The 27,127-nt window shown below is 41.9% G+C and overlaps 1 protein-coding gene across 5 annotated transcripts in view; it reads right to left on the bottom strand.

Annotated features, from left to right (window-relative positions):
* The window catches only part of LOC102931383 (sodium channel protein type 5 subunit alpha), a 314,377-nt gene that overhangs the window by 241,222 nt on the left and 46,028 nt on the right, over positions 1–27,127 (bottom strand). For all 5 annotated transcript variants that reach the window (XM_043541607.1, XM_043541605.1, XM_043541603.1 and 2 more), the window contains exons 2-3: positions 17,547–17,865; positions 13,905–14,023 (exon numbers count right to left, since the gene is read on the bottom strand). In XM_043541607.1, coding sequence (XP_043397542.1) covers positions 13,905–14,023; positions 17,547–17,813 — 386 coding nt within the window. In that variant the 5' untranslated portion in view covers positions 17,814–17,865. The remainder of the gene's footprint in view (positions 1–13,904; positions 14,024–17,546; positions 17,866–27,127) is intronic.

Raw genomic sequence — 27,127 nt, forward strand, 5'->3', positions numbered from 1 at the left:
GCAACGCTGAGCCCAGCTTGCATATAGAGCCAGCCAGCCTGTGACATACATCCCCTATCTCCTTCTAAAACCTTGCTCTGTTCCATGGCAAGGGTTACCACCTATGCCCGAGACCACCCCATATTCTTTCCAGCTCTCCCTTCAGGTGGTCAGTTTCCATGAGCAATTGCTCCTTTTCTTCCACAGCTTGCTGTCTGGCCTCTTCTGCAGCATCCAGGTCCCCTCTATGTTTCTCAGTCAGGAAAAGCAGGTTTCTAACATCCTCTCCATTCATTGTTGCATTACAGCCCTTCTCCCAGGCCTTGTTTTTTTTTCTCCCGGTCTCTAGAAAAGCCTCCACCAATGACTTCTGCTCTCTAACGGCTGCCTGTAGAGTTTGTCTAAGGTCATCTGGTTTCCCTTGCAGACTCGTCGCTTTCAAATCCTGGTCCCCATGGGTAGCCATAGTCACCAGCATATCCTCTGGCTGTCAAGGGGTAACTGATCATCTGTATCAGGCACTTCCCTAACCACGGCATCCATATTCACAGTAATCTCTGTGTTTATGCCCACCTCTATATGGCTTATATCAGCCTCTGTAATTTTCCCACCCTAATCTCTCTTGCTTTTTCCGTGCAGCTCTCTTGAATGGCTGTTCTTCTTTGTCATCAGCACCACCCCTGGTTCACCTGCCTCGTGGGTATTCAGACCGTCATGTGCATTCATATCATTCTACACTCCTTTCTTCCACTGCTGACTCAGGTCCCTGCATCTCTTTCTGCAGTAAGCACATTTCCTCTGAGGACAATGCCTTTATATATGGCCCACTTCTCTACAACCAAAACAGATAACACTTGTCCATGTCTTGGTCCGCGGCTGAGTTTTTCTGGCTTTCCTCACAGTTCACCCTGGCAAATCACTGTTTTCCCCCAAACTTACATAGGAGTTTTTCTTAGATGGCCCATACAACAACCACCATAACATCTCCTCAGATTTACTGGACACAGGCTATTTCAACATTAACTTTCTCCTTTAAAGTTACTTCTTTAATCTATGATAACCAAAGCTGACGTACGTGAGAACATCCATTAAGAATTTCCTTTTTCCAATGCCACACAAGGGAAAGGAGTTACTATGGACATTATCAAAGACAAGATTGAAACAAACCTCCCACGGAATATTGGAGATTTTTGTGCATATGTAGTTACACAAACAAGCAAGTAATAATTGAATTGTGTAGGAGGAGGAGGGTTTGTAGGGAAAGGCAAAAGCAGGGCTGTTCATAAGGGTCTTGGATTAGCTTCTGCTTTAAAATGTTACATAGTGCAATGCTCTTGGGACCAATGAAAATAATTTAACCACTTGAGGGGGGGTCATCACATTCAGGGCCCCACTTTAGCAGCACAAAGCAGCTTGAAGGCCAGTACAACCTACAAACTGAGAAATTCCACATGGACAAGGGAGGTGCTTAGGTGGCATTTCACTTTATTGACAGTGAGATTTTTGTCCTATTCATTAAAAAAATAAATATTCATATATAAAATATTGTTAAAATATTTGATTTTATACCAGTTTTTATTTTAACTTGAAGATCAATCTATACGTGACCTAGGCACTGTAATAAGGCCAGAGTTTCAAGTGTGTTCAGCCCTCGCAATTGAGGCCAGGTTTTCAAAAGAGCTCTACTTCCACTTCAGTCCCAGACTGAAGTGGCAAGAATTTCAAAAGTACTCAGCATTCAGCAGCTTCCACTGAGGTTTGAGCTGCATGCTCAGCACATCTGAAAATCTGGCCACTCCATTCAGGTGCCCAAATCGGAGCTGCTGGGTGCTGAACTCTCTTGAAAACCTGGTCTTAAGGGCTGATCCTGCTTCCACTGGGTCAAAGGCATATCACAGACAAACACTCACTAAAACAGACAGTAGGACACAACTCTTTATATCAAAAGGCCAAATTCAACAGAAGTTTGCTGGCTTCCACTCAAGTCCCTTAAAATTAGCTTGTGTGAAGGTACATAAAACAGAAGCCAAGTATATGTTCATGCAGAACCAGCCCCTTAGTCAGACTTATTGTTGGCTGGTGCTTGAAGTAAAGATACATTCCCCAGGAAAACAGTTAAGATGACCATGTCTTCATAAATTATTCACAATACTAACATTGAAAATTTGCAGATGACAACAACCTGGGAGGGGTTGCAAGCAGTTTGGAGGACAGGATTAAAATTCAAAACAAACACTGACAAATTGGAGAATTGGTCTGAAATCAAAAAGAGGAAATTTAGCGAAGGTAAGTGTAGTGCTTTGCAAGTAGGAAGGACAAATCAAATGCACAACTGCAAAATTGGTTAGGACCTAGGTGGTAGCACTGCTGAAAACAATCTGGGGGTTTTAGTAGATCACAGATTGAATAAGAACCATCAATATGATGCTGTTGTGAAAAAGCTGCAAAACTGGGGTGCGTTAACAGAATTATTGTACGTAAGACATGGGAGGTAACTGTCCTGTTCTACTCAGCACTGATGAGGTCTCAGCTGGAGTACTGTGTCCATTTCTGGGTGTCACACTTTAGGAAAGATGTGGACAAACTGGAGGGAGTCCAGAGAAAAGCAAAAAAAAAAAAAAAAAAACCGTTTAGAAAACCTGACCTATGAGGAAAGGTTAAAAATCTGGGCATGTTTGGTCTTGAGAAAAGACCACCCAGGGGGCACCCGATAAGTTTTCAAATATGTTAAGGGCTGCTATAAAGAGGACAGAGATCAGTACTTCTCCATGTCCACTAAAGGTACAACAAGTAGTAATGGGCTCAGTTTGCGGCAATGGAGATTTAGTTTAGATATCAGGGAAAACTTTCCAGCTATAAAGGTAGTTAAGTGGAATAGGCTTCCAAAGGCGTTCCCATCATTGGAAGCTTTTAAGAACAGGTTAGACAGACAGCTGGTAGGAATGGTCTAGGTTTACTGGGTCTGCCTCAGTGTAAGGGGCTAGATTTGATAACCTCTCAAGGTCCCTTCCAACGCTACATTTCTATGATTTCAGTGTTAAATAGTCAAGAATTCTCAATCCACATTCCAGCTCTAAATATAGTTCTGCCCAATTTCCTCCATATCCTTTAATAAACAAAGAATGTTTTAGAGAGAGACATTGCTAATATAAAGAAGCAACAACCCTAGAACACAAGGTATCCTCATGGAGTTAACCATCAGTTACTAACCAGGCCCAAACCTGCTTAGTTTTGAGAATTAGAAAAGATCAGGCCTATTCAGATCAGTGACACCATTTGTTGTTAAGTATCCATCTGCTAGCCCGACAATTGCTATTTACTCTGACTCCTAGAATTTAGTCATTCCAGAAGATGTTTCTACACTTTCAGAATCACAAAAGGTGTGGAGAAGTGCTTGTCCCCAGTGAAAGATCCCAGGGTGTAATACTCGGAAAGATCTCCAAGTTTGAAAAATTGTCTGGTTGACTCATATTTCACCTGTCTCTCCTGGTCTCTCCCAAGATACACCAACAAAAATATCTAGAAAGAGACATGCACAATATAGTAGAGAGATCTGTTTAAGGTACTTGATAGCCTACTGGTGTGCACATCACAGGGATTAGAGACTCTGATGGGATGAGCTAAAACAGTTCACCACCTTATGGAATTTACACCAACTTTTTCAAACTTGGATGCATAAAGTTAGGCATCTATATCCATATTTTGGCTCCTTAAGGAAAGCAGCCTAATCTTCAAAAGCGCTGAGCATGATCAACTTGCACTGAAGTCAAGTGCTCAGCACCTTTGAAGACTAGGCTGTTTTTATTTAAGTGCCTTAAACATGGATGAAGAACAGATACCTAAGCTTTAGGCATCCAAATTAGAGCATCTAAGAACTTTTTTTTATTATTAATCCAAATTTTGTTGGACTGCCATTTTGCTCTAGTCCCCACTATTCTTTGGCAAGTTAGAACTACTGATTGCCCCAAACAAAAACGCCAGGCCAATCTTCTCAGTCCTTGAGCTTTGGATCTGAACTCAAACTTTACTTCTCACCTTCCCCACCCTTTTACGGTCAAGGGCAGAACCCAAAACTCAAACCAATCTCTCTCTCTGAATATATCGATTTGAAATCACGTGGAGAAACTATCAAAGGAAGCCACCAATCACCAAGAATGGGAACCAAGGCCATTGCAGCTGAGTGCCGAAGTGGTGAGATTCCCTAGACCAAGTGCCAGAACCATCAACACACATGCCATGGCAAGGGCCTAACAATTCAAGCAACTCACTGAACTGAAAGGAAGGGGTAAGTATTGAAAAGGATACAGTAGATCTGGGGAGCTAGAGTGACCAGAAGCTACAGCAATCAGGAAGTTATCTGTAATACTGGAATTTATACCCACCAACGGATGGTGCACAATGGACGCTAGGGGATGTGGCTTGTGTTCTAAGCCATTACCACTTCCCTCCAGGGTCAAAGTTCTATGAGCCATGAGAGTTCCACTGGTATCATACTAGTAAGCTAGAACCCCAAAATAAGAATACAGGTGCATGGTGTTTTTAGAGAACTGAATTTATTGTGCCCCTTTGAACTATCCTCTTCCCACGAATCCATCTTTTCTTGGGACCTATTATAACATTCCAAATTGCTGAACAGATTCAAATGGCCTCATATATCTGCCAGAGACATGTTTCCTGTCCCCCTGCCTTAATGCAGAATTTCCTCATAGAAATACAGCTGCCCATGTGTCAAGGTTCCTCCCCCACTCTGAACTCTAGGGTACAGATGTGGGGACCTGCATGAAAACCTCCTAAGCTTACTTTTACCAGCTTAGGTTAAAACTTCCCCAAGGTACAAATTAATTTTAGCTTTTGTCCTTGGAATAACCACTGCCACCACCAAACTCTAACTGGGTTTACTGGGAAACGCAGTTTGGACACGTCTTTCCCCCCAAAATCCTCCCAACCCTTGCACCCCACTTCCTGGGAAAGGTTTGGTAAAAATCCTCACCAATTTGCATAGGTGACTACAGACCCAAATCCTTGGATCTGAGAACAATGAAAAAGCATTCAGTTTTCTTACAAGAAGACTTTTAATAGAAATAGAAGTAAAGAGGAGTAAAGGAATCACCCCTGTAAAATCAGGATGGTAGGTATCTTACAGGGTACTTAGATTCAAAACATAGAGAATCCCTCTAGGCAAAACCTTAAGTTACAAAAAAGACACACAGACAGAAATAGTCATTCTTTCAGCACAATTCTTTTCTCAGCCATTTAAAGAAATCATAATCTAACGCATACCTAGCTAGATTACTTACTAAAAGTTCTAAGACTCCATTCCTGGTCTATCCCCAGCAAAAGCAGCATACCGACAGAGAGACACAGACCCTTTGTTTCTCTCCCTCCTCCCAGCTTTTGAAAGTATCTTGTCTCCTCATTGGTCATTTTGGTCAGGTGCCAGCGAGGTTACCTTTAGCTTCTTAACCCTTTACAGGTGAGAGGAGTTTTCCTCTGGCCAGGAGGGATTTTAAAGGGGTTTACCCTTCCCTTTATATTTATGACACCATGGATGAGGACTAACAAGATTCAGTCTTGAGCTTGTGACAGTGGAAACAGTCTATTCCAGAGGGCAATAATCTCTAACATTACTGACTTCCAACAAGAGTAGTGACAGGAGGCTGGTACAATCTGGGAGAAAGCTGGTACCAGCAAGAAAAGTGATCAGGTGTTCCATCTATGTGCGTCTCCCCTGCCTGTCCTAATGGGAAAAAATGCACTGCCACAATATCTTCTATCATGACAGGAGCTGGGAACTGATATATCATATAAAAGCATAAATGGCCCTTTATCTCCCCAACACACATTAGAGGTGACTTTGGTGTCCCTCATTTAGGAGTGGGGCCAGACTTGTCTCCCTTCAAGGTATGATCTAGCCTCAGTGCCACGAGATTGGAAGTGGAAGCGGGTCCTTCCTCACAAACACCACTCTTATAGAAGGAGGAAGAGAAGAAGACATATCCATCTCCTTGCAGGCTAATCCTGATATTGGAAGAAAGGCCCCTGGAGTGGACCCACCTCACCCCAAAGACAACCTCTTCCTCCAAATGGCATTTGAAATATATTCCTGCCTTTTGAGAATGTACACAAGCCTGATGTACTCAAGAATATGGCCGCATCAAATAATGGATTTGAATCTGAACGCATTAAATGGATGAGAAGATTAAAAAAAAGCATGCCTAAAACACAGTAATAATGCAAATTACTTCAATTAACAAAGTGTTATCAAATCCTATGCATTTTTTTCCTAGTAGAACATCTTTCTAAATAGCCAGATTGTCAAAGATAAATTGGACTAGCGAGGCTGTATAGGTCCCTGAAAAATTAGGTCCTCTCTCTATGGAAATCCCAGAGGAGGAGCTGTAGATAAATCTGTTTCATCCAAGAACCTTGGGCTCCTCATCCTGTTTGGAAGAGGATTCTTTCTTCTGCCTCCTGTGCCATTCTCTTCCACTTGCACTATATGTTCAATAATTGGAAATGGAGAGATGGTATCTACTAAACAAGTTGCTTCAGACACTTTTGTGACAGTGCACCCATTTGCTAACACTCTTCAGGAAAAAAGACAGCTTAATATTTTCATGCAAGGCAATAGATCCAGCTCCTGAGTTCATGTCTGTGATATTATCTGCTTGAGTACTTGCCAATTGAGGCTCCATTCAGCTTGGAATATTGACTTCCTGTTTATCCAGTTGCCCTTTGTATTTAGAGTTCTCTTGATGTAAATAGTGTTTATCGACTGAAAACGACGTGCTGCCTAATGTAGGAACTCTACTACCATCCTAGTGAGACTCGATCTCTTCCTTCCCTCCTTCTGCTTATTGCTGTATGAGACAGCTGTTAGTAAGGTGTAACTGAAGTGTTCCTGGAACTAAAATGTTGTTAGCTTTATGGCATTTCACTCCCAAAAAATTATGCTCCTGATCTGACCATATTTCTTGTTCTGACATGTCTCTGAAGTGCACACCCCGAGCTCTCATTGCTTTGACTCTTGAAGGTACTGAGATTGGCTCTACCTGCATTATCATCATTTGAGTCACCACCACTTCAGGCAGCTTCTGATCGAGGACATATTTCTGCCCTCTGCAATACATACACAATCTCTATTGGTTTCACTTGGGGTTGCATGGTTGTGTGTGAGTGCAGAATGGGCCCCCAGACCTATAACTGAGAGTTGTGCATTTATTCTTTCTGTTAACAGATTGTAGTTACCAAATTCTTCTCTCACACCAATGCAATTCCATTGATCTTGACTGACTTCTGCGAAGTTGCACTAACGTAACTGTGAACAGAGCTGTGCCCCAGCTTCCAGCAGCAAGTGTTGAACTGTTCTCAGGTGAATCTTGAGTCATAATGAAATGTCTCTGCACAACCCCAAGGTTCTTAGTAACCTTGGAAATGTCTTGGATGGTATTATCTGTTCATTTTTAAGTTGAACTATTGTCATCTGCACCTTCACAGATATTTTCTCTGAGAGCAACATAGACTTAAGAGCATGAACTATTTCTTCCACTGGATGATGTATCCATTTAAAGGGAATTTGCTGAATTTGATAATAAATCAATAATTCTCTGATATCTCCTTAATGCCTATTATTACTCTTTTGTCGCTATGGACACTGCTTCTACGGAATGGGCTCATACTAAAATGTCATCTAGTCATTTTAGCTACGTGTGGATTCTCTGAGTTCTCAGCGTGGCTATCAATACTGGAACCTTTGTGCAGACCTTGGGAGAAGCTGATAAAGCAAAAAGAAGGCAGTGGTTCTGATAATAGATGTTCATATAAACAAAATAGAGTAATCTTTTACCACATAGGTGTGCCTCATGGGAGTTGTTGTTTGAGTGGCTCATGTCCCCAGTGTCTCTTATGGGCCAAACTCCCAGGCCGAACTATGTTTCCCATGATGTACACACAGTCACTTGACTCTCCTGATCCACCACATGGCACAATCAGAGCCATTTGGACAAAAGAAAGAACCATGTCTCCTTCAAGGTCTCTTCTTCATAAGACACAGGAAACATGATCAGAAATGACTGAAGAGTGGGAGTTGTGTTATTTGGAATACAAATGAAGTTATGGTGGAATCGAGTAGAGGATCCAGTTCAAGTGGATAGTGAGGTGTGCATGTCATCCAATCCCATTTACTTTCAAACTGACTGAAATGAATTATGTTTGTCTGGGTGAATTTCACCTGTGCTAACCATGCCAGCACAAGGCCTATACACTGCCTGAGGGCTTAAGTGAGACCTATGTGGTTAACAGACTTTGTGCTAAAAGAAAAGGAGTACTTGTGGCACCTTAGAGACTAACAAATTTATCTGAGCATAAGCTTTCGTGAGCTACAGCTCACTTCATCGGATGCATACAGTGGAAAATACAGTGGGGAGATTTATATACAGAGAGAACATGAAACAATGGGTGTTACCATACACACTGTAACCAGAGTGATCACTTAAGGTGAGCTATTACCCGCAGGAGAGCCGGGGGGGTTGGGGGGGGGAAACCTTTTGTAGTGATAATCAAGGTGGGCCATTTCCAGCAGTTGACAAGAACGTCTGAGGAACAGTGGGGGATGGGGTGGGGGGGATAAACATGGGGAAATAGTTTTACTTTGTGTAATGACCCATCCACTCCCAGTCTCTATTCAAGCCTAAGATAATTGTATCCAGTTTGCAAATTAATTCCAATTCAGCAGTCTCTCGTTGGAGTCTGTTTCTGAAGTTTTTTTGTTGAAGTATTGCCACTTTTAGGTCTGTAATCGAGTGACCAGAGAGATTGAAGTGTTCTCCGACTGGTTTTTGAATGTTATGATTCTTGACGTCTGATTTGTGTCCATTTATTCTTTTACGTAGAGACTGTCCAGTTTGACCAATGTACATGGCAGAGGGGCATTGCTGGCACATGATGGCATATATCACATTGGTAGATGTGCAGGTGAACGAGCCTCTGATGGTGTGGCGGATGTGATTAGGCCCTATGATGGTGTCCCCTGAATAGATATGTGGACACAGTTGGCAACGGGCTTTGTTGCAAGGATAGGTTCCTGGGTTAGTGGTTCTGTTGTGTTGTGTGTGGTTGCTGGTGAGTATTTGCTTCAGGTTTGGGGGCTGTCTGTAAGCAAGGACTGGCCTGTCTCCCAAGATCTGTGAGACTGTATTTTCCACTGAATGCATCCGATGAAGTGAGCTCTAGCTCACGAAAGCTTATGCTCAAATAAATTTGTTCGTCTCTAAGGTGCCACAAGTACTCCTTTTCTTTTTGCGAATACAGACTAACACGGCTGCTACTCTGAAACCTGTCATTATGCAAGGCACTGAATTTAGCCGTATGGAGTGGAAATCTATCAACTTCATGAAAAAAATCGTACAGATACAGACAGACATCATCTTCCTTTCCAAATGCAAACAGATGGATATCATACCAAAAGGACTGAAGGTAAAAAATCCATTACAATCTACATACCACACAGACAATGCTGACAGCTTGTGCCACACGCTCTCAAAGAAACTGCCGAACCACCTGATCAACATCCTCTACAGCAAACAGGGAAAGATTAAGAATGAGCTCTCAAAACTGGATACTCTCATAAAAAACCAACCTTCCACACAAACTTCCTCGTGGCTGGACTTTACAAAAACTAGACAAGCCATTTACAACACACACTTTGCTTCTCCACAAAAGAAAAAGTACACTAAACTATCTAAACTACTACATGCCACAAGGGGCCACAACAGTGGTTCCCTTAACCGACCCAGCAATATTGTTAATCTATCCAACTATACTCTTAGCCCAGCAGAAGAATCTGTCCTATCTCGCGGCCTCTCCTTCTGTCCCTCCACCCCCACGAACATGATACAGTTCTGTGGTGACCTAGAATCCTATTTTCGACATCTCCGACTCAAGGAATATTTCCAAAATACCTCTGAACAACATACAAACCCACAGGGACGTTCCTACCAAGACTACAAAAAGAAGGATTCTGGGTGGACTCCTCCTGAAGGTCGAAACATCAGACTGGACTTCTACATAGAGTGCTTCCGCCGATGTGCACGGGCTGAAATTGTGGAAAAGCAGCATCACTTGCCCCATAACCTCAGCCGTGCAGAACACAATGCCATCCACAGCCTCAGAAACAACTCTGACATCATAATCAAAAAGGCTGACAAAGGAGGTGCTGTTGTCATCATGAATAGGTCGGAATATGAACAAGAGGCTGCTAGGCAGCTCTCCAACACCACTTTCTACAAGCCATTACCCTCTGATCCCACTGAGGGTTACCAAAAGAAACTACAGCATTTGCTCAAAAAACTCCCTGAAAAAACACAAAAACAAATCCGCACTGACACATCCCTGGAACCCCGACCTGGGGTATTCTATCTGCTACCCAAGATCCATAAACCTGGAAATCCTGGACACCCCATCATCTCAGGCATTGGCACCCTGACAGCAGGATTGTCTGGCTATGTAGACTCCCTTCTCAGGCCCTACGCTACCAGCACTCCCAGCTATCTTAGAGACACCCCTGACTTCCTGAGGAAACTACAATCCATTGGTGATCTTGAAAACACCATCCTGGCCACTATGGATGTAGAAGCCCTCTACACCAACATTCCACACAAAGATGGACTACAAGCCATCAGGAACAGTATCCCCGATAATGTCACGGCAAACCTGGTGGCTGAACTTTGTGACTTTGTCCACACCCATAACTATTTCACATTTGGGGACAATGTATACCTTCAAATCAGCGGCACTGCTATGGGTACCCGCATGGCCCCACAGTATGCCAACATTTTTATGGCTGACTTAGAACAACGCTTCCTCAGCTCTCGTCCTCTAATGCCCCTACTCTACTTGCGCTACATTGATGATATCTTCATCATCTGGACCCATGGAAAAGAAGCCCTTGAGGAATTCCACCATGATTTCAACAATTTCCATCCCACCATCAACCTCAGCCTGGACCAGTCCACATAAGAGATCCACTTCCTGGACACTATGGTGCTAATAAGTGATGGTCACATAAACACCACCCTATACCGGAAACCTACTGACCGCTATTCCTACCTACATGCCTCCAGCTTTCATCCAGACCACACCACACGATCCATTGTCTACAGCCAAGCTCTATGATACAACCGCATTTGCTCCAACCCCTCAGACAGAGACAAACACCTACAAGATCTCTATCAAACATTCTTACAACTACAATACCCACCTGCTGAAGTGAAGAAACAGATTGACAGAGCCAGAAGAGTACCCAGAAGTCACCTACTACAGGACAGGCCCAACAAAGAAAATAACAGAACCCCACTAGCCATCACCTTCAGCCCCCAACTGAAACCTCTCCAACGCATCATCAAGGATCTACAACCTATCCTGAAGGACGACCCATCACTCTCACAGATCTTGGGAGACAGGCCAGTCCTTGCTTACAGACAGCCCCCAAACCTGAAGCAAATACTCACCAGCAACCACACACCACACAACAGAACCACTAACCCAGGAACCTATCCTTGCAACAAAGCCCGTTGCCAACTGTGTCCACATATCTATTCAGGGGACACCATCATAGGGCCTAATCACATCCGCCACACCATCAGAGGCTCGTTCACCTGCACATCTACCAATGTGATATATGCCATCATGTGCCAGCAATGCCCCTCTGCCATGTACATTGGTCAAACTGGACAGTCTCTACGTAAAAGAATAAATGGACATAAATCAGACGTCAAGAATTATAACATTCAAAAACCAATCGGAGAACACTTCAATCTCTCTGGTCACTCGATTACAGACCTAAAAGTCACAATATTACAACAAAAAGACTTCAAAAACAGACTCCAACGAGAGACTGCTGAATTGGAATTAATTTGCAAACTGGATACAATTATCTTAGGCTTGAATAGAGACTGGGAGTGGATAGGTCATTACACAAAGTAAAACTATTTCCCCATGTTTACCCCCACCCCACCTCCCACTGTTCCTCAGATGTTCTTGTCAACTGCTGGAAATGGCCCACCTTGATTATCACTACAAAAGGTTCCCCCCCGTCCCCGCCCCGGCTCTCCTGCGGGTAATAGCTCACCTTAAGTGATCACTCTGGTTACAGTGTGTATGGTAACACCCATTGTTTCATGTTCTCTCTGTATATAAATCTCCCCACTGTATTTTCCACTGAATGCATCCGATGAAGTGAGATGTAGCTCACGAAAGCTTATGCTCAAATAAATTTGTTCATCTCTAAGGTGCCACAAGTACTCCTTTTCTTTTTTCAAATACAGACTAACACGGCTGCTACTCTGAGATTTTGTGCTGGCTCTCTGCACAAGGGCGAATTTCACTCAGAGATTAAATATCCCATTTGTGTCTCAGAAAGCTTCAAACTTTGGATCCAAGTGCTATTGCTAATGATGTTTATGGAAAAACTCTCATGGACTTAAATGAGAAAAGGATCTGGGCCCATACTTTTAAAATATTATACTATCCAGATCTTTAACTTTTAAAGTGTCAGATAAAATATTTTTGTAACTATTGTCATAAATGAATACTCAAGCATTACATTGTTGTTTTTTGATAAGACATAATAGTGTATTTGTTCAGTTACATAGACAGATATTGGGCCAGGGCCTCAGATGGGAATAGACCCTTGACTTTAACTGAGCTACACTAATTTACACCATCTGAAGATCTGGCCCATGATGTACATTTTTAACAAGCCAGGTCTTGGACTATTGAGTGTAAGTGTTTAATTTTTTAAATAATCATTTTCATAGATTCCAAGACCAGAAGGATACATTGTGATCATCTAGTCTGACTTCCTGTATAACACAAGCCATAGAACTTGCCCCAAATAATTCCCAGAGCAGATCTTTTAAAAAAAACATTCAATCTTAATTTAAAAATTGTCAGTGATGGAGAATCCAACATGACCCTTGGTAAATTGTTCAGCATTAACACTGCAGAACAATTTTCTTTGTTTAGATTATTTAACTTGCAAGAATTCAGATGTATGCTTGTCTCCTTCCTCAGGGCTACAGCAGCTCCCCTCATTTAAGTTGCATTCTAGGAATTCTGAATCACTGTGTGGGTGAGGTTCTAAATTCTGTATCCTGTCATCAGTGAAATGACTAGGAGGTTATGGGGAAGGACCTAAAGACCTTTTGGGTCTGAGTGCAGGCTCGTACCTTTTAAGGATTACTCTGCATTGGGACATGTAAGGGTGCAATCACACCATCCCCAGCAACAGCACCCAGCTTTCCTTCTGAAAGTGCATTGTGCCTTTCTTTCCATGATTTGCTGGCCAATATAGATTTGGGGAGGAGACAATGATCCTGCCTTCTCGTCACCTACTGTGGGATGTCTAGTGCCAGCAGTAGTGCCAGCCCCACACAGTTTTGTATTCACTCAACCACAAGGACAGCCCATGAGGATGGAACAGTGCTGAAGGAGGTATGCATGCATCCCAGCAGAGAATTATCACATGTGTGAAGTTTGCTTCTGACTGGGGAAGGGGACAGATAGAATTTATCCTGGTTAGCTTCCCCTGATGTATCACAGCAAATCTTCTGCACTGACTCCCAAAGGTGCCCTCTCTTACTAACTCTGGGCCAAACCTTGCTCAACTTCATTCACACAAGCAGTCTCATCTAAGTCAGTGGGGCTGTTTGCATGAGTAAGACAAGTAGGGTTTAGCTCTGTATTTCCCATAAAAGCCATTTTACGCATCGTATTTAGGAAAAAATCGAACACATTTCTAGTTATGTCTGTAGTAAATGAAATCAAATATGCAGCTGTCAAACAGCTTGATAAAACCAAATAATTTCATACCTACATCCGCTTGTATCAGATAACATCAGAAGGTGGGAAGTCACCTGAAAGGATATGAATGTACCAAAATTTTAATTGCTGCTCTTCTGACAGGATGGAAAGGACTAAGTATATACAAGGCAGGAGTGGCACTAAATCGAAAGATTGTCTTCCCTTTGTTCAGTACTATAAATGTCTGAAAAACAAAATGGAAAATTAAATGAGAACATTTAGTGTTTGCATTTATACATCAGGGCCCTCTCACTCAGTTCCCAACTGCAGATTCCCTCCCATCTCAGTGCCCTTAATTCCCTTCCCAGATCCTTCCAGTTGCGAATTTCCATTCACGCAATGAACAGTTCCCCAAAAGACCTTTCCAAATGCAGAGTCTTTGCCCACCTCAGGAAAAATGCCCCAAACTTCCCTCTTCACCTCCGTCTGAGCTGAAAATTCCTTCCTGTCCTATGCAGATTCCTCTGAAACCCTGTGTCACCCACGGTGGTGTTTGAGACACTGCATTTATTCTGAAGAGTGTGGTAACTGATGACCTTGTTATGGTGAGTTAGGATGCTCAGCACCTTGCAGGACCAGGCCATGAGAATCCCATCCTATAGCATGGCCTGCTCTCGAGAGCCACATCAACCCAACAAACTCACAAGCTCCAGGATAGTTCAGGGTGTTGTCTTAATGAAGACTGTCATGGTTCCTTCCCCACTCTGAACTCTGGGGTACAGATGTGGGGACCCGCATGAAAGACCCCCAAGCTTATTTTTACCAGCTTAGGTTAAAAACTTTCCCAAGGCACAAATTCCGCCTTGTCCTTGAACAGTATGCTGCCACCACCAAGTGATTTAGACAAAGAACCAGGGAAAGGACCACTTGGAGTCCTATTCCCCCAAAATATTCCCCCAAGCCCTACACCCCCTTTCCTGGGGAAGGCTTGAGAATAATATCCTCACCAATTGGTACAGGTGAACACAGACCCAAACCCTGGATCTTAAGAACAATGAAAAATCAGTCAGGTTCTTAAAAGAAGAATTTTAATTAAAGAAAAGGTAAAAGAATCACCTCTGTAAAATCAGGATGGAAAATACTTTACAGGGTAATCAGATTCAAAACACAGAGGATTCCCCTCTAGGCAAAACCTTAAAGTTACAAAAAACTGGGATAAACCTCCCTCTAGCAAAGGGAAAATTCACAAGTTGAAAACAAAAGGTAATCTAATGTGCCTTGCCTTATTTACTTACTCTTTTTGTAATATCAGACTTGTACAGGATGGTTTATAGGAGAAGGAGTTTTTTGACCAGATGCTTCTCTGCTTTCCCCAGAGAACACACCAATAAAGCCTTCCCCTCTCCCCCCAAGATTTGAAAGTATCTTCTTTCCCCATTGGCCCTTTGGGTCAGGTCCCAATTTGAGCTTCTTAACCCCTTACAGGTAAGGAGGAATTCTAGGCTACCCGTAGCTGTATGGTTATGACAAAGACAAATTGATCTGTCTGAACTAGGATGGATATGCTCTTGCATAATAATTATCTTCTTCCTCTTATCTCATCAGCTGGGGTCAGGTCATCATTAGCACTAAGGACCTCCTGCTTTCCATCTTCTTTGATACAGCCCATCCATTGCTTCCTCACCTTTCCTCTGAGTTTCTTTCCTATCACCCTCTCTTCCCATGCTATTTTCACCAGGTCTTCATTCATCCTCCGCATATGTCCAAATCCATAGAGTTGCATTTCTTGGATTTTGTCAGCCACATCACGACTTTGATTTCCATCCTAATACTTGCATTTCGAATTCTTTCTTTGTGAAACTCCTCTAATGGGCAAAGACATCTCATCTCAAACACCTCTAAGCATCAAAGTTACCATCTCTTTTGTCACCCATGCTTCTGCACTATACAGCATTGTGGGGTGTACCACTGTTCTGTACAGTTGGGATTTTAGTCTCAGTGGCATACGCTTGTCATTCACAACCCCTGTGATGTTATTCTATGCTCTTCCAGCACTCCCCAATCTCAATTGTATCACATTCAAACTCTTCCAGTGCTCTCCAATCTGAACTATATCTGACCTTCAAACTTGCCACCTTCCCATGCACAGAAGTACTTGAACTGGTCCATCTGGTTTAGTCTGACTCCATTAATCTCTATATCTAGTTTCCCTGTGGCACCTCCACTGCCCACATGACCTCAATCTTAGTCATGCTCATTTTCATCAGATGCCATTTTAGCTAGTCATACCACTGGTTTACTATTTCTTCTAGATCTTCCATTTGAGGATGCACTAATTGGTATGTTATCTGAATACAGGAGCCTGTTCATGCATAATACCCTCCACTAATTCCTTGTTTCATTCCTGGCCAAATTCTCATATAGAATGAGCACCTCACTGCCAGCACTGTCTGACCCCATAGCCAATGAGGATGGGACTAAAAGGTTCACCCCAAGGTCACCCCAAGCAAAAGGGATCCTCAGATGGCAGAAAATTAGTGCGGAACCTCTTATGCTGCTCTTCCTTCCTGCTGGCAGCAGAGCAGGGGACTGAAAACAGCTAGGCAGCCAATAAATGCCCTAACTGCGCACAGAGAGACTGACCTGCATGTGGAGGCAGCAAGATCAGGGCAGTTCAAATGTGAGCTTTAAGCAATTTTGGAACTTACCCATCAAGAATCTGGCTTTCAAGACTAAAATACTACAGCTATATCCTGTTGCTTCTGCCTGGGCACGCTGTATTTAAATAGCCACAGATTATTATAGACTGATTCCAGGCATCTCAAGTAAATAATCTACTTCTGTGTCTATTTAACTTTTGTTACTTTTTCTATTTAAGTTTGTACAACATAGGAACAAAAATGCCAGTGATTACATCATGGAAACATATAGTAATTTCATGTACAGGTTTATGGGAGAAACATACAGTCTAGAGGAATACATCAAAAAATTGAAAGTCCTCAGAATGCTTGTTTGTGGGTGTTATTTTCTCATCCATGTTATAACATGTTTGAAGTACAGGAAAGCAAGTTACGCAGTCATGCAGTCAACAGCCTTTTGAGGGAGCTGCTTGTACTGTAGTGGCTCTGGTCCAGCCCACACGATTCTCACCAGGTGATATTCACTCCAGGATGAAATCCACCCTGGTGCAGAGGGCCAGCACACTGCACCAGTTAAATCCCACCATAAGTCCTATTTTGACACTTTAAATGAGGCTGAAATGGTGCCTGGGCTTTTGCTGTCCCTCTGCAGAAAAATGAATTTCACTTTTCAAGAATGGTTTGCATATATACCTCTTACGCTATGTAGGTGATAGTCCCTCCTGTGCAGAAGGCCAGCAAAAGGCCCAAGGAACCACATAAACCCTTAACAAGAAGGGCTTAAGTTAGGCTTAATAATGCACAGGACCTTGGTCCTGGCATGAATTTCATGCAAAGAGAGGAAGGTACAGTAGATGGAACCCACAATTTCATTTAACTCATTTAATGTTCTCTTCTCACATAACACTGTATATTCATACGCAATGTTACTTGAGCTAAGCTTTTATTCCACTATGCCCCTCTGTTTAGTTCTCTGGAGGAAGTTCTGCCCTCATTAGCTCTCCAATCCTTAAACCAGAAGACACCATTTTTACTGAGTGACGAAAGACAAAACCAGAGTCCCCGCATAAAATATCTCCCATCTTAGAAAGCAAATGTAAAACAACACATGCTTCTGAAGGCTCTAACCTTGTGGTCACTGTAGTAAGGGTCAAGATCCTCCAGTGGTTCCCCAATGAGCTCTGGAGGAAGAGTCCCATAGATATCAGGCAACTTTTTGCAAGCTTGTAAGTCAAACTGTGGCTGAGGCTTTTCTTCATCATCTGGCTGATCTCTGTATTCCTGCTTGGCATTCCTTGCAAGTTTCTCTGCAATTCGCTTCTCAATAGCAGCCAAAGATTCAGGCGTGAACCGGTGGAAGCTATTAGAACCTGGTGGTAACAAGAAGTTGGCCATCTTTTCATCCTGCTTCTTCTGTACTGGTCGTTACTCCAAGTAGGGGAAACAGCTAAAACAAAAGGGATCAAGGTAAGTGACTAGAGAATTGGCAAGCCAGCAAACAGAACAATGCATGAGTTAGCAACAATCAGGTAACCTTTTGCCCAATTGTATGTGGCTAATAAAACACTAGGGAAAATAAAACTAATTGAAAAAATAATTCAAATGAGGAGTTGTCTGAGTGATCAAATCTGAATAGATTTTATAGATTGAGGGTAGACTTTTGAAAAGCACCTAAATCCCACTTTCAAAAGTGCTTTATGTACTTAGCACTTAAGTCTCATTGAAAGTCATTGGGATTTAGAATCTTGAGTCACTTAAGGACATTTGAAAATCTCCACCTTAAGCGTCTGTAATATTTTCTTACATCACTTATTTTCTTGCAGGGTCAGGAAGAGGCATCTTCCACATTCATATCAGTGCCCTGAACAGCTACAAGTTTTCTCCTGCTTTACATCCCACTACCCTAGAAAAGTGGAGGAACAAATGTTCAGTTAGGCATAAAGTTAGTCACCTCAATGCATATTTGGACACCTTAATAAAAGTGGTCTGATTTTCACACATGCTGAGCAATCAACATTTCCAATTCAGCACCTCTCAAAATCAGCCCACTACTATTTAGTTATCTAAATACAGATTGATTTAAAAGTCTAACTTTTGGCACCCAAGATTAAACATCTTGGCCTGAGTATGCTTCCTCATCAACATTCCCAACTCCTGCCAGAATGGAAAATAGGTGACTGGAACTGGTAATTCTTGCATCTATATTAACTTACAGGAATAAAGTGCAAATGCAAAACCATACCAGAGGAATAATGGACTTACAGATCTTCCCTAAAGGACACACTGATAGCTGTTAAAATTAATGTAAAAATACATTATTACTAAAAAATCTGGGGTGAATCCATCCCTATGTCAAGAGCCTGCACAATATCTATGCACTGTTTAAGTCCCATTGAAGCCCTATGTTGAAGTCTTCTGTGGGACTTAAACGGCACAGAGGCCTTGAGCTGGTCCCCTACACGAGGGTGGGCTGAGAAATGTTTTGCCAGCAAGAGTAATCTTCATTCTCTAATATGTATCAATAAAACACATATTACATGAGAAATGAAGAGGCTTTTTAACCCACAGCAGCAAGACCATACTTACTAAATTAAAATCTAACTCAGTGACAAACAAAATCAGCTCAGGTTTTGAGGTGTGGTACACCATTGCTTTGGCCTGCTTATGCTGGACACCTGTTTTGTTTAGCTACCTATTATTTTTCTCTGCTTTCAAATATTATTTGTTTACTTGTACTGGATACGTCCTGATAGTCTGCTTCTATTAAGCTCTGTGATGACACCATTTTTTGTTAGCAAACAAACCCTTAACTGGATCCTGTATGACAAAGAGCATATTTATTGACTCAATTTATTTGAGGAAAGTAGTCTTTGAAATAGCTATTGTTTTTCCTGTTCTGACTTTATTTCAAGATGAATTCATTAGATTGTCATTGATCATGACATATCATAGGGGAATGACTTGCATTATCCTGTATATCATACTTCACATTGCTGCCGATCTGAACAGCTAGGGTTCAGATGAATTAGTATACTGACTTGAGTTCAGATAATCTGTACACTCTTCTTCAGTTATATCTTCCCTTAAATTCCCCAACTTGCTCCCCTCCTTATATCGCCATTGTCATGAAAAAACAGGAAATTACAAAAGCCTTTCAGCAAACCAGAAATGAGTTTTCTTATACTCTCATTGTTCTCTGACTCAACACCACAACTGCAAACAAATGGCAATTTCAGTCCCATAAATAACACCAGAGACATGGGCCAGCTAATCCTCTTGTTGTCCTTATAATGTGAAACATGTCTTACGTGACCACTGAAGGGAATGACAAAAAATGGTTGGTTAACAGTGGTGGTCTCCTAATACAGGTGGAGCACTATAGCCAGTACATTTGGGAACTATTTCGGGGTGGTTTCTTAGGTCAGGAGTTTGCTGGAACAGGGTGATTCTGTAAACATGTTTTTGTGTACCAGCATCCAAATGGATCTCAAGCATCTATGCACAACAGAGAGAAGAGCAATCTTTCCCTGAACTAACTGTGTCAGAAGTAGGCATCTCGGAGCCCATCAGGTGAGGGAACTGCAGTGCTGTTACTGAGACAAAACATAATCAAACAAACCAACCAACCAAGAGATACAGTATAGAATGTTCTTTTCTTTGGCTTGGTTTATCACCAGAGTAGATGAAAAGATTCTGAGAAGCAATGCAGAGAACCATGAAACGTGACACAATACAGTCAGGCAGCAAATTCTGACCATCCATTTCCTGCCTAGCATTTTCATTGGGGAAACCTTCAAATGCCAGCTGCAATCGCAATTAAACATCTGAAAATCATGGGCTTGTGGAGCCAGGAACTAAGAGGGGCAAATTTAGCATTTAGTCTAAGTGGGCCGGATTCTCTTGACTTGCACATGCACAGATGTGCAAAAGTAACTGTAGAATGCCACCAAATCAGCATTCCCCACTCATGTACACAGTTAATAGCTTTTACACTCAGGTTGCACAGACGAAAATTACTACACAAGAAGCTTAATTCTTCTTCGATGAAGATAGGAGCAACTATGTTGAAGTTACACTAGCACAAGATTGGTGTGAGGGGAGAATCAAGCTCCTGGTGCAATGCATTGGAGAATCAGGCCCAGTGGCCCAATTCTAACATGAAACCAAACTTGTGCTCAGAGGAGTAGGGAAATGATTATATACTACCCCTGTGATCCCCAGAGCTGTAAAGGAGCTCCTTTGCTCAGTCCATGCACACTTTCAAGACATGCAGTGATGAGGCAAGGCTTCCTGCTGACCCTGCATCAGCTCTTATACACCTTGACTGCATTTTGCAGACAGAGCTGAGCTAGCTGCATATGTATGTGTAGTGCAGCCTTCCTTAGCTGTACACTTTACAAATGTAGCATGAGTGTGTGGAACGTTTACTGTGTAAGCGTATCGTGCAACTTTCAATGGGTCATAAGGTGGTCATGTAAAGCCGACAGACCCTGGTCGTCAGCAGGCGGGATCGAACCTGGGACCTCTAGAGCTTAGTGCATGAGCCTCTACTGCATGAGCTAAAAGCCAACTGGCTGTTAGCTAAGGCTGCAGAGCAAACTCATTAATATCTCTCTCTCTCTCTCTCTAAGTGATCTCTGTGCCACTAGATGGGACAGAACACCACACCCAGGATGTGTGTGGGTTACATACTTCCCCTAGCTGAGGAAGCATGTCTCAAGCTTCAGAGACTTCCCAGTTGAAATCCTGGACAAGCCCTCACTTGTAATGCCAACAGATCCCAGTGGTTGGCTGGCGGGACTGAACTTGGGGCTTCTGGATCTTAGTGTATGAGCCTCTACTGCATGAGCTAAAAGCCAACTGGCTATTAGCTAAAGCTGTAGAGCAAACTCATTAATCTCTCTCTCTAAGTGGTCTCAGTGCCACTAGGAGGGACAGAACACCACACGCAGGAGGTGTGTGGGTTACAGTCACATCAAAATTAATTTTCACCAAAAAACTCTAAGACACTTCTCCTTAATGAGGGCTATTTTCATACCTTACTGACATCTGCAACTCCTAGTGAGTAAGGGAATGGGAAAGGGCATTCTACATTCTCTTTATGCTCAAAAATGGCTGAACCATTTTTGCTCAAACTTTCTTTAAAAAAAAACAACAACAACAACAAACCTGCAAACATAGATCAAGCCTTGAATATTTCAATCCAAAAGATTGAAGTTTCAGAAAGTTCTAAGTGACCAAAATTAATGTGTTAGAATGGAAATGGTTATGCAATCTTAATTATAGCAGTTACTGCTACTCCTTCTATAATCTCTTATCAAGATTTCTATTTACCATCATTTTCATGATGGAAAAAGCTTTAAATGTTTTTCATTCTTACACTACACTTATCAAACCTGCTACGTTTCAAAGTATATATTTAACATAGTTATTCTTCAGACTCAGACATATTAAGGAAATGGCCCAAATGATTTAATGGGTCTTTATCATGTCTAATTTCTTCCAATCTATGAATTACAGACATTTCTACAAATAGCCTGGGTCAGAACAGATGTTTCTAAATATAGTATGAAAGCACACAACTTAAAAAGGAAAATCATCAATGACTGAATCAAAGAACTGAAATGCAGGTTTTTTTAATGCGATAATGGCTGTTGTGACTCACATTTTTCACAACAGAGTCTGTATATTTCCACTCCTCTCAGGCACTTTTTTGAAGCGTGAGGCTTCAAAGACCTATCCAACACACTGTGTTTCTGTAGAATCATTATGCATGGAATGAACATTTCTCTCCTTAATCCTACTTAAACCCTGGCAACACCAGCCTGTGCTGATAAAAATGGATTGGTTATGTAAACAGGGTTGATCAGATATCAAAGTACCAACATAACTGGTTCCTATGTCATAGTAGTGAATGGAAACAACCAATAAAATGTGTCAACATTAAAAATGATTGTATTTGATAAAATCAGTACTCCCCCAGTAACTGTAATCCTTCTACTTTTCTCCACCCTGAAGAAATCTTTCAGTTTTTATTCTTAAAGGTAAAGTCACCCCTGTTCACAAGATCCATGCACCATTTAAGACACACTCAAGTTCTCAAAATAGGGCTTATGTGGTGCATAGGCTCTCTAATGCCGGGATAAATGGGTCTACAAATTTACCCTAATTGTGAGCTCAACTTGAGAAGTGAGTGAAATTTCATGGAATGTCACGCAATCCAGAACAAATGTTGATGGGGAAAGGTGCAAAAGCAAGACAGAAATACTGAATTAGTACAAACAAAAAGACCTACTGATACAATTCAAGGACTGTGTTAAGATTATGACTGGTAAGCAAGAAGAGTAGAGGACCAGATATCAATCAATCAAGTGGCGGACAAAATATGAAGGGATGGACTCTTCCTCCCATCACTCCCTTTTGGGAGCTTTACAGAGAGCCTTGAAGACTTGTGATCAAAATTGGCAACTGGAAAGACCTTCACCATCATGGCTGCCACCCCCACCATCTCCTGGGACGCCAGAGCTTCTCTGTCCTAATCCTGAGAGATATCTTGACCAGGCCAGAGAGAGGGACCCAGATCACACCACCACTTCCACTGGCACCAGCTAAATTCCGAATACCACCTGGGATGTGAGACTTAGTCTATTCTTCCCTTTCTCCCCTCCATGTGTCCTTTTCTTTCCCCACCTTATTTCTTCTCTTTGCTATCCCTGTCCTTTTTCCTTCTGTCTGCTAAGAGTCTGTCTTAGCCAGCCAAGACTGGATATTTTGCAACACTGCTGTAAGCCTGTGACCAGAAAGATGCAGTTAAAAGCAATACCATAAGCAGCCCAGTGCTGGTACAAGTTTGCCAATTTTTGTGAGACTGTGCGGTGCCTGTGTTTCTCCAGCGGTAAGGCTGCAAGTGAAACTCAGTGCCCGAGACAGAAGCTGCATTTCTATTTTTGCTGTTCTTTTCTCTCCCATCTTTGTGTGCACATTTGTTTTGTCTTCTAAGAAACAGGATCAGACTTTAACAGCAGCAACACATCTCTATTAATTCTTCACTTTTTTCCCATCTTTATCATCTTTAATACCATCTAAAAGACAGTCAAAAAAGAGGGGTGTTTTCCTTCTAAAAACTCTCCCTAGCTAAAGCGAAAGAGAACAAGGGATTTGTTAAAACAAAAGCCTTATTTAATACCTTACTTTTCAAATACTCTGTTTTCCTTCTTTCCTGTATCTTTAATAAAAGGTTAAAAAGATTTTTAATGGTGCATTTGCCATGGTACTAAGCACAGAAGCATAGAAGATTAGGGTTGGAAGAGACCTCAGGAGGTCATCTAGTCCAACCCCCAGCTCAAAGCAGGACCAACACCAACTAAATCATCCCAGCCAGTGCTTTGTCAAGCTGAGCCTTAAAAACCGCTAAGGAAAGGGATTCCACCACCTCCCTAGGTAACCCATTCCAGTGCTTCACCACCCTCCTAGTGAAATAGTGTTTCCTAATATCCAACCTAGATGCCCCACACTGCAACTTGAGACCATTGCTCCTTGTTCTGTCAGCAGGCTGATGTCTCTGTATAACAAACCCTGAACCTTGTTTAACACCATTTAATGTTGGACAGGGACTGAGTTATGTTCACACCTTTGACCTTTTGGGCCCCTGTATTCCATCTAAATTAATACAACACTACACATGGGTGACTTTCACCCTAAAGGCCTGATTATAGCTTGGGCGGCACACCTGTGCAGGGGGATAATTGGGAATAAGACCCACAGCCCTTATGTTCCTCCATTTCCTCCCCAGACCTTCAGCCAGAGTGCCCAGGAGTTTGCTCCTGCTACTATCCATGCGGTGATGGCTAGCAGCAAATTACTACCCCTTGGAGCCAGAGAGATACCCCTTCCCTTAGAGATTCCCTTAGAGACTCCTTCCCTTAGATATGCCTCAGGCAGCACAGCAATGGGCTAGTTTTTTATGGTAGCCTGTGACTCTGTGACACAATCTAGCCCTAAACGAGAGGCAGGATAACCTGGTGACACCAGTGCTAATCTGGAGCTAAGGAACCTGGGTTCAGTTCTCTGCTCTGCCCCAGATTCCTTCTGTGAGCTTGGGGAGGTCACTCTCTCTCTGTGCCTCATTTCCCCATCTGTAAAATGGGGATAATAGCACTTCCCTACCACACAGGTAGGTTGTTAAGATAAATATATTATAGATTCTCAGGAGTGCAGAGGCTATGCTAGGCGGAGCCATGTAAGTATCTATTGTCAGTCGAAAGAAAGCAACAGTGTTCAAAGGCTAATGGCCAGAGTTGGCCAGCCTTGCTCATGTTGAACAGTACCTTAAGTCCTCAGTTACTCCCATTGATTTCAATGGGACTCCTCACAGAATAAGGTAGTACTCAACATGAACTAGGGTGACAGAATCTGGCCCTTAACAAGAAATAACATTTCCATTTGAATTATATTAGATGTAAAAGTTAAACAAAAACAAACTGAGCCCAATATTCCAAAGTTGTATTTTTTGTGTAAGAGATATTAGGTCGAAGTGTAGGCATTGTTGTCTGCACTAGCCCCATGACAAAAATCAAAGATGTGTTTCTTTTAAATTAGTTGATGCTGCCCATCACATTTGCATTCCCCCCCATTCCATTTGATATGATCTCTTTGGCATTTTCCTTTGGGTCCCAGAGTGGACTGCTGTCTCCAGTGGTGCAAAACATGGGAATACTGGGATAGGGACATGCAGAGTGAATGATGAACATATCCAATTTAGGGTTACTGGCATAGGTATAGAAACTCATATGTGCATGCACACACTCTATTCTCCTGTTTATGAAGAACGCAAAATGGTATGGGATGGGGTGATATAAAGGTTCTATTGCCAGGAGTTTGAGAGGGTCCAATAAGAAAATGTTTTCAAAAGCACTTAAATCATTTAGGAGCTTAAGTCCCACTGAATGAACAATGGGACCTAGGCTACTAAGTGACTTAGGTTCTTTCAAAAAGTTTAATCGCAATCCACAAGATGCATTTTGCAGCTTAGTTCATTCACATTGTTAAAGTGCTTCAAGTTCCTCAGTCTGAAGATGTTATGGGAGATTTTCCATATACTGAATAATTTCTATGTTGCTACCAATGTGTATGCTTAGAGGGTATAACACATGAGAACACGAGAGGTGAACAGAATAAAGCAGTCCTTGAAATTTCACAGAATGCACTCATTATTTCTGCAAAAGCTGATGACTGTTTTTTGTTGGGGTTTTCCAAAAAGCATAATTTAGTCAAGTCCACAAAAGATGATTTACTTAGTGAGTTTTCCTAACATGGATTATCATCGGCTAGATCGCCATCTGGTGTAACTCAGCATAGCTCTGCTCATTTAAATGGAGCTACACCAATTACAACGACAGAGGATGTAGTCTATTATGACTAAAGACAGACAGAAAGGAATGCTTTTAAAATATATAAAAACCTTTAAGATTACCATATATGTCAGAAAGTATGTCACTGGTGTTTTTTTATTTTACATTAGTCCTCATGAAAGATCCCAAAGGCAAAGGAAGCTGAAGGCCTGTGTTTATTTTTAGAATAAATACAACACAAGCAGCAACCTGAAATTCTTAACTCTTCTTTGGTGTGTGTGCTAAGGGAGTTCCCTCTTGTACAAGTATTCAATCCTTACTGAGCCCCTTAGTTGAAAGTGCAAACAGGGATACTGACAATTGCAGTAATAGTTTTTGGGACACAAACTCTCTGTTTGTTAGGAATGGGACTAATTCCTCCAATTTATTTCACATCGTCCATATAGTTTCACATAGTTAACAGATGGTAATGACTTGCAGTCCCTACTAACCTGGGTCAAATTCAAGCTGGTGACCTACAGATGAAAGGTTTTATATCATGTTACCAATCCCCTGAGCCACACATACCAAACATTGTACTCAGAAGAAAAGAACTCAGAAGTGTGGGTTTCTGAAACTGTCCAACAAAATCTCATTGAAGTGGCTAAGATTTTTATTATTGCAGGAGGATAGTTTTTAGGAGATGTACAATACTGAAGTAACGGGCGACACTGATACTGTCATGTAAACCCAGGTATGAGATTCAGTTTCTTTGTTACATGCTTTGCCAGGCAACCCTACAGGTTGTTGTGACATCACATAATGCGGTAATGAGATGCTTTTTTCCTAAAATCAGACATGTTTGTACACCTTGTGTATAAACCAAAAGCAGAACTGGTGTAAATAAAGGAAGGACACAACTTAATTTACAGTCATGTCAGGGAAAAAGCAGCAGCCTCCATAGTACATCAGAAATGAAACCTCTGAATAACTGACCCACAAGCCCTTTATCAGCTTCCAGCCAACTCTGCCTCCACTGTATCTGCTTATAAATCCAGTTTAATGAGTTTTGCTGTAGCAGAATCATTGCATTCTGACATTACCATTGACTTATTGATAAGATAAAGTCTTCTGAAAACAAACATGAGCTAAAAGGAAATGAATTCAGAGGATTCCATCCTCATATTATAGTAGTATTGGGGAACGACAAACGTTATGCCTAGAATTAAATACTGGTGCCAGGTAACAATTCTCTGATGATAAAATACTTCATATTACTTTTAGTGAGCTCAAATATACTGCTTTCTTTTCATGTGCTGCTATTTCAAATTATACAGACATTGGCTTGTACAAATAAGTCAGAGGGGTGAGCTGTAGCTC

Source organism: Chelonia mydas, chromosome 2 (genome assembly GCF_015237465.2).
Source record: "Chelonia mydas isolate rCheMyd1 chromosome 2, rCheMyd1.pri.v2, whole genome shotgun sequence".
NCBI lineage: Eukaryota > Metazoa > Chordata > Testudines > Cheloniidae > Chelonia > Chelonia mydas.